Source organism: Saccostrea cucullata, unplaced genomic scaffold, assembly GCF_032062105.1.
Source record: "Saccostrea cucullata isolate Sc308-1 unplaced genomic scaffold, CSIRO_AGI_Scuc_v1 ctg1311, whole genome shotgun sequence".
Taxonomy (NCBI): Eukaryota; Metazoa; Mollusca; class Bivalvia; order Ostreida; family Ostreidae; genus Saccostrea; species Saccostrea cuccullata.
Window position 1 is genome coordinate 267,922 of NW_026927114.1, and position 8,758 is coordinate 276,679.

The 8,758-nt window shown below is 31.8% G+C and overlaps 1 protein-coding gene across 1 annotated transcript; it reads right to left on the minus strand.

Moving 5' to 3' along the window:
- Nucleotides 1–5,938: 5,938 nt before the first annotated feature.
- On the minus strand, nucleotides 5,939–7,566 carry LOC134273504 (uncharacterized). Its single transcript, XM_062755700.1, has 4 exons — nucleotides 7,330–7,566; nucleotides 7,176–7,231; nucleotides 6,338–6,478; nucleotides 5,939–6,240 (listed from the first exon to the last, which is right to left on the minus strand). The coding sequence occupies exons 1-4, from the start codon at nucleotides 7,401–7,403 to the stop codon at nucleotides 5,939–5,941; spliced, it is 573 nt and encodes a 190-aa protein (XP_062611684.1). The 5' UTR covers nucleotides 7,404–7,566.
- Between the last annotated feature and the right edge of the window lie 1,192 nt (nucleotides 7,567–8,758).

Below are 8,758 nucleotides of genomic sequence, written 5' to 3' on the forward strand. Positions count from 1 at the left end.
AAAAGCCATGTGTTTGGCCTCATCACTCATTCCTGAAATAAGTTTTAGAAAAAAAATATTTATTGGTCTCATTTTATTTTTTTCTTCAATTTTTTTTCTGGAAAAGAATATAAGGTTTTACATCTCAGAAAAAAATATGGGCACCTACCTCTCTGCTAAAGTCCTGCAATCAAAGGAAAAACTGAGGAATTATTTTGCGTCAGCCATGTTTTGCCGTGAACCTCTGGCGTAATACTGTTATAACACCTGTAATAAAAATTAAATGTGTTTTTTATTTCATGCTAATAAAGCAGTGTAGGCCGAATGAAAAATGTCTCTAGATCTAGTCACCTGATACATGTAAATGTGTGTATCTGAAAAATTTCATATGTACTTGTAAATTAAGATTTTTAATTATTTTTCCTTTATCAATGAAAATATAATTTCTTTTACACAGTAATGTTGAAATGTTGCTCTTGTGTATGAGTGAGTGTTATATTATTTTGTGCTTTGTGCTTTTAATTTTTTGGACAATTTGTGGGAAAAAATGATTAAATATGATGATTTTTATGAAATAAACTCATAAAAACAGAAACAAGTGGTATCACTTACAATCAAAACAATGTTGTTTCCATGGAGAACTACCTTGTCTGTCATTACACTGCATTACACTGCAAGCACTTTAAGATCTGCTTCATTTATCAGCCATGACAGCCCAGTTGGCTATGCTGCTGCCAGCTCTGTCTGCCATTAGAGGGTGAAGCAATAAGAATTACGGTAGTCATGGCTACTTCCTGAGAAGTCGGAACTCACTTGCCTTAAAACTTAATCATTAGATTATTGAGTAAAGACAGAGAGCAAACAAAAGAAATTTAAAGCAGTCAGACTGAAAAATGATAGGAAAAAGTCAGAGTAAATGAGGCCCCCTTCCTCAGCGGATGGAAGAAACGAAACTCAAAGCCTAAGTATTTGAGAAGGCATGTATCTGCTAAAACCAGCATGACTGGAGAGTGCATTCTGAGAGACAATGCTGACCAACTAAACTCTGAACTACCTATGATGCAACTCCGATTCAAAAAAAAGTGTCTCTCATCAGCCACTTCCCTCAAATCCCTTGACTCGACACTAATCCAGTGTTTCGGCGGTGTGAGATATACGAGTTCTAAGATTTTGAAAGTATATTAATTTGCTAAAAATATGCCATCTTCTAGAGCCTATTTGCACATCTGTTATACAGATTATTAAATTAGTTAGGAGAGTAGCATATCAATCAGACTTTTAATCTGTTTAAATGAAACATTTCTTTGAGGATTGTATTGCTATCCTTATATCCTTATATTTCTTAGAATATGCTGATATTTTATTATGATTTTATACCTTGGTTTTATTAGCGAATATTGCATACAGAATGGGTTCCTGACTTAGAACCCATCACTCCCCAAAACATTATTATTTATATTTTATTAATTATTCGGTCAAATCCGCCTTGATTCTTTTGCATTGATCATGTGTGTGGAGCTCATAGTAAAGTTAGGTATATTTAAAAACAAAAAAATCTACAGATAATTCCAAATTGTTGCATCCAAACTTTTTAAATAATAAACAGTTCTCATAGTGTCTATATAATGAATATACAAACCATAATACTCTTATGTATTCCTGCTCATTTGCTTTCAACTCGCCATTACTGATGATTTCAGTATTGTTCAAAATGAAGACCTACATGTAAGAGCAATTATTTAAAATTCCCTTTATACAAGAAACCCTTGTAGAAATGCTGATTTAAAAGAGAATTACATAGTTAGACCACTGATTTCGTAAAATTACATTGGAACTTTAATTTATCAATTCGTGCTTTTGTGATATTAAAGGTCAATTGTGATTATAATTCTACTTATCTTTCCCTTGAACTTATCTTGGCTAACAAAGCTTAAAGCATTAAACATCCTAGTGTACTTCTTTTCATAACTTTAAAAGCAAACACAAGTTTTCTATATACACGGACAGGTGTCAGCTTAAGAATACTATAATATCAACAGATTTTCATTTTTTTTTCTTTTTCATCTTCCTGGTATCAAATCAAATTCCATATCCTCAAAAACATTTTAATCGCTGACATAATTTAAAATAAATATAAAAGGTTACTCATATATTTTAATAACAAGTCCAACAAATGAACAAACTTGATATTTCCCATGGATACCGATTGCCCCCCGGTAATACATGTAGCTGACCTATTTTTGTATTCATATGCATGAAAAGAAGGAAACACCTGCTATGGCCTTTATATCGACATTTAGATATATCGACGACGTACTCTCAATTAACAACCATTTTTGCAATTTCCATTTTTGTTTCCATACGATATATCCGGGTGGGCTTCAGATAAATGATACAATAAAGTCTGACACACCTCGTACATATTTAAACATTTTACTTAAGGGTAATCTAGCAACCAAGCTATAAGATAAACATGATGACTCCGACTTTTTCTATCGTCAACTTCTCTTACTTATGCAGCAAAACACCTTCTTTATCTGCATACGGAGTTCATGTTTCTTAAAAAATTCGATACGCAAGTGCATGATCTACGTATGAACAATTTCTACAACGAGAGAAGTTAATGACAAACAAATTGAAGAGACAAGAATTTAAGCAGGTTTGTTTAAAGTCATCATTTCGTAAGATCTATGGTCGATACAATAACCTTGTCAGCCGATATAATTTATCATTGAGTCATTACGATGCTGACTGACGATTCTAACATTGATTCTTTTTCCATTTATACACTGAATTGACGACAAATTTTCCCGTTAATTCCCAATCAAGACAAGGAGCACAAGGCGGGTTTGACCGTTCGGCGGGGAGTGCTTACTCCTCCATAACATCTCCTTTGCTTTGGAGGTCCGTGCTTGCTCTGCTTGTATTTTGTATTGTTTTATGGACTTTTGATCTAGAATACTGTTCGTTATCTCTACATTTTTGTATATGTTTCATCGATATGTCATATCCATAATTAATGTTTATTTTTTAAAAGTTCTGTGTGCATTACAAATAATGCGTTAACTCTCATTGAATTTCAATACCAGTTGTTCGATTCAAATTCTAGGAATAATATGGAAAATTCCACATCATGTTTTTACCTGATGTATCCCTTTATAGCCTTACATCTATACGCATTGCAGGCATAAAGTTTATCATCTAAACGTGCTCTTTTGGACATCTTTGGAAAAAGGCAACAAACGTTACCTAGGACTGCTGGTTTTAATATCATTAAAACTGATATTGGTTACATCCAATGTTAATATTATGAAAGTGAGAGTGGATCGGTATTTCAATCAAGACCTAATATATGTATCAGTGAGCATTTTTCTTTAATTTAAAATGAAGTCATATCACAAGAAAATAAGTTCGTGTATCTAAACACACTATTCTTTAAATTCAAAATAAAATGATTTCACTGAAAGAAATAATGTACGTACGTACATGTCATCATATTTAAGGACTACAAATAATGAAAGATGTCGCAGTTTTGGTTTATGTGCTTGAAAATTAAATGATTATTGAAATGTGCAATTGTGAGCAATCCCAAATACACTACAATGCCTAAATGAGTAAAGTATCAAAAGTAGAATTATCATAACGATCGTCCAATTAAATAAACATATTGAGATGTTTTTTTTCGTACCAAATCCGCGTATGATGATAAATTATTTTGCAAGAATGTTTGAACGCTTTGACGTCGTCACATTTTTAATTTAATTTTTCCAATCTCTTGCAATTATTTTCACTCGCACTATTTTTAGGATAGTATCACCTTTTATTTTTTCCTGATTTAATCACTTAAAAACCAATACCCAAAGATTAGGAAGGCTCGATAACAAAACAGTATTACTCATTTTAGCTCCATGTGATGACCAAGCATGCATGTTTACCTAATTTCCCATATCCAACACGGTTTACATAATTAAATCACCAAGACACTGTAAAGTTTTACTTGTTTTATATTTTTTTAAATATGTTTAAATTCTATCAATTACCCTTAGTAGAATGAAAGTTGTTTAATCCGTATGTTGTTAATTTATCTTTTCTTTAACTGTATTCACTTCAAGTCCATTTCAGCAATAATCATTTCGATTATTTTAGGTGTTCTTGTTTCATCCGGAAATTGTTTTTTCCAGCCAATTTCGTTGGAACCAGCCAGAGTAGACGAATTTTACTATAGTTTTACTTGATTGTTTTCAAACCTTATTGATACCTTTTTTAATTTTGTTTTGTACAAAATGACCAGAAGCAACACTTAACTAAACGTAAGCATTAAAACAACTAACTACTTCTATAAATCTTTAATTTTCATGATTAGAAGTTATGTCAGTTTAAAACATATACATGGACATGTAATTGAATAATAACTTTCAGAAGGAAAAATGGATGGAGGGGTAGCTATTGAAATACAGAATATATTAAAATGAGTACATACAAACTGAACAGTATCAGTTAAACTTATGAAGTGGATTGTTGAATATTTACATGTATTACTGAGAATAATTTTAATTCTTTGGTATCAATGTTCATTTAGGTATACATGTACATTTACTCAGAAGAATAAAAATTCCACTGATAAGAACGAAAAGCCACCTATGGCATATTGTACAACTATGATTCTTGCGCTAAATTTTAATTTCGAGTAACTAGGTCAATGACCTACTTTTCATGCTAGTGGACCCTTAGTATTTCTCGGAAAATACCTCAATTTTTCGCACTATGACATTTTTATTTTTTACTCACAAAATATAAGACGCAACACAACTCTTTAATAATGAAATATTATAGCAATGGAATAGCGTTGCTTCATATAAAGAAACGATTAGAGTTTGGGCCATAAACTTAATAATTATTACAATTAAACATCTACATGCAATAAATGTACATACATCTTTAGGACAGATAACTGCATAATTTGAGTGAAATGTGATATACCAAATTCTTATACAATTGTTTGTAAAACACATTTTGATTGGATAATGCACTAATTTTTGAAGCAATAAAACGAGAGTTAAAGTTTTTAATTGTGACGTCATAATAGAGTGACGCAAAAATTCCATGCTCTCTGACGTATTTTATGTAACAAAACTCAACAAAGTTTCAAAGAAGTAAAGATCAAACAAAATGCATATATTGCATTAGAATAGGAAAAAGTATCTTCTAATTTAGTACTTCCGACCGTTAATAATTATTTAAGGGTGACTGTCGCAAACACCCTTTTGACCGACTCCCCTTACGCATCGCCGGTAAACTCAGTTTGCGACCGTTAAATAAACGGTCGCAAATACCAAATTAGGATATATATTCCCTACATTTAGAAAAATAAGTGAAAATATTTTGTCGACGCTAATAACAATATGTAATATACATTTTTTCCTTCATGATATGACTTAGGCGTCAGGACTGGGAGAGGCTTGGACATTGTGCGTAGGTAAAGCCCACTCCTAGCCCCACTTTCAACAGACACGTTGAAGTGTAATCAAAGAAGGGTAATATGTTTGTAGCGGTGGAAGAAAATTTGGGACTGAAAAAAGTTCAATTTTAGCCTCCCCACTCACAAGATAGGCATTTAGGGTTACGCCAATGGACACATTTTCTTTTTTTTCTTTTTTTGCTTATCATTTTTTTCAGGTTTGATTTTTTTCCTTTCAATTAAGCTGCCCATTTTAATTTCCTTCCAACGTTAAGGGTGTGTATGTTTTGTTGATAAATGCTATGTATAGGCAAAATAACATCAAAATTTGAGTAAAATCTTATACTTGTATGTAAAGTATTTTTATCATCTAGGAACGTGGTTTTAATAGTTTTAAGTAGATATAAGTCGCATTTCAAACCGTTATTACAAATAACAATGAAGGAAGAACAGGCACATCAAATATAACATTTCATAAATAAAAATGGAGTGACGTAAAATTTACATACTAGAATTTATTTTAATGTCTTGAACATCTTCATAATGGTTATTTTCCTCTCTGAAGTGTTCCTCCTCTTGTTCATTTGTATTGACGCATTTTCGAATTATGAAGTAGAAAAAAAGCGTGACAAGAAATACAGCAAGTAAAACATAGATAGATATTTTCAGTCCAGGAAATGACCTCTGCAGTGGCGTCGTATTGTTTGCGGAAAAGTTCATATTTTTGGGATTAAAAATAACGCCGAGAGGAGTTGTTTCCTTTCTAACCAAATTTGCTTTAGTCGTTTGTCCAATTGTTGGATCTGTGGTAAACAATGTTTAAAGCAAAGAGTCTAAATTGGTCCTTAAAAAATCAAAGAAATAATTTCATGGACGTTTATAGAAGGATTATTTCAATACCGTCATATGTAGAACATCCTGTTCTGAAATCATAATCAGATTTACTCTGATTAGGGTGGCACATCATCTGACAACCCATTCCGTAGTCAGGATATTCACATGTCACATTGCAGAATTCCCCAATAAAGCCTGGTCCGCAACCTGAAAGATTACAAAGTTTCTGGTGCATAATTAAGTGTACGTGTATGTTTTACTAATGTAATTCAACTGAAAATAAAATAAATCTATCGATGATTTCTTCACTATTTTTATCTACATATATCAAATCTGTTACAGAATACATATGCTTGTAATATTTACTGCCCCTCCCCCTCCTTTCAGCAAAAGATTAGTTTTCGCAGCAACATCGCCACCTTTATAAATATTTTCCTCCTTTGTGAACCTTAGTACATACACTGATCCTACTACATCAGTAATCATTTCATTAAGCAAAAATAAATAAAACATTTACTAATGATGCTTACCACAAACAAATGTAACTTAGAACATAGTAGACTTACAGAGTGGTTGTAAGAAGGCATTGTTAAATGATTGGTAAAATCTTAAATAAATAGCATATGCAGATGCATGTATAAACAGTCATAAACCTTCATGGTATATACAATACACCAGAGAAAAATATAACTAAAATCAACCGGCCTTGAAATATTTCAATCCTTCTGATTGACATCAAGATAAAGTTTACACCAAAAATCAATTTCTATGAAAATAGCTATTACTGAAAATTATTACCCATTCTTGCAAATAATGTATTTTTTTTAAAATCTAAAATTCCATTTGACACTTCAACAATATCCTCAGAATAAAACAGTTAATTCCCCTACCAAACCCTTCTTACCTGTACATTTTTGTAATGTTTCGTTCCATATGGTCTCTGAACAACAGCCATGAATTCTGAAATTAACAAGAATTATGATTTAATTATCAGGGGGATAATACTATTGAAAATCTTTATGAATAAATAGTTTAAACATTCCTATTTTCCCGTGTACCTGTTATCACAAGGTCCTTTTTTGGAAGCAACCTGGAAAACTACCACAAATGAAAACTTGAAATATAAATCCATGTCATGTATCTTCGTCTCTCTTGATTTGTTAGTTAAACTAACAATTGAATGGAAACATTTCCTTCCTTGATTCTTGTCCCTTGAAAATTCACGACAAACTGAAGAGGAAATTCATACTTATTGATGTGAATATTGAAGGAGGGGCAAAGATTGGCAACACATGTCCTTAAAGACATTTAGATCGTTTGTTGGGCATCTGAAGCTACAAATACAAAAAAAAAACTCATTATATGCAAAAATTGTTGAAAGAAACGGACTCTTAGGAAGTGAATTCAGTCGAAATACTCTGTCCTGACCCTATTTAAATATAAATGTTGACTTTCACTGATATCGATCTAGTCTGATCATTGAAATATTCAATATACAAAATATTCTGTCAAACGTTGTAATCAAATCATGATTGCTCTGCTCCTATTTTGCATTGTTTTAATGACTTTGATAATAAATAATGTTCGTTATCTCCATATGCTTCATCAAATAGTATTAACTCATGTCTTAGTATTTCATGATCATCCACTATATCTCTCGTAAGCAAAATCAATTATGAGGATATTTCAAGTATATTTTTGATTGGTGGATACGCTTTCAAGCTTTTATCTTCGTGTTTTCAAATTACATCAAATTGTAAAGGTATTAATGTCTGAAAAACCCTGCTTATTACCTTACATGTAAGAGTCCGATACTATTACGGCAGGACATGGATCAGAATTCAGCGATTTAACACTTTTTTTTATAATTATGTAATACCAATAAATCGGAAAAGTCAAGGATAAAACTTTTGATTTCATTATGCATTCTATAGACTTCAATGGGACTTATACTACAGGAAGCACTTCACCTGGACGTCACCACGTGACGTCTACAATTAGAAAATATGCCTTAACGAAAAATTGAAAAGTTCAACACTACCCTGTAGATAATTAATTTCAATTTGTTATAAGAGTTATGTAAAAACATCCCTGTACCATGAAAAGTGCTACTAGAATTCTACTGTCCTATCACAGAAATAATTATTCAACACTTCCGGACGAAACCTTCCCAAAATTTTTACATTTTGTTCATAACATTGAAAAAAATGCATCAATTCCGTACATCATACGATTCTAGCAGCACTTTCCAAAAACAATAGAATTAGAACTTTCGATGGAAAAAAAAATTAAACTTCAAATTATGCGGCGTAGTGTTGAACTTTTGCATCTTTTTTGTTAAGAACGACAGAGGAAAGGCTGATCGACAAGTAAACACCCTGCCTGTTTTAATTTTCCGAAGAAATTGTAGAAATATATGAGCATACCTTATTCATACGCTTTATTCCCACATGAATCACACATGACATTCATTCTAAATGCTTTTAA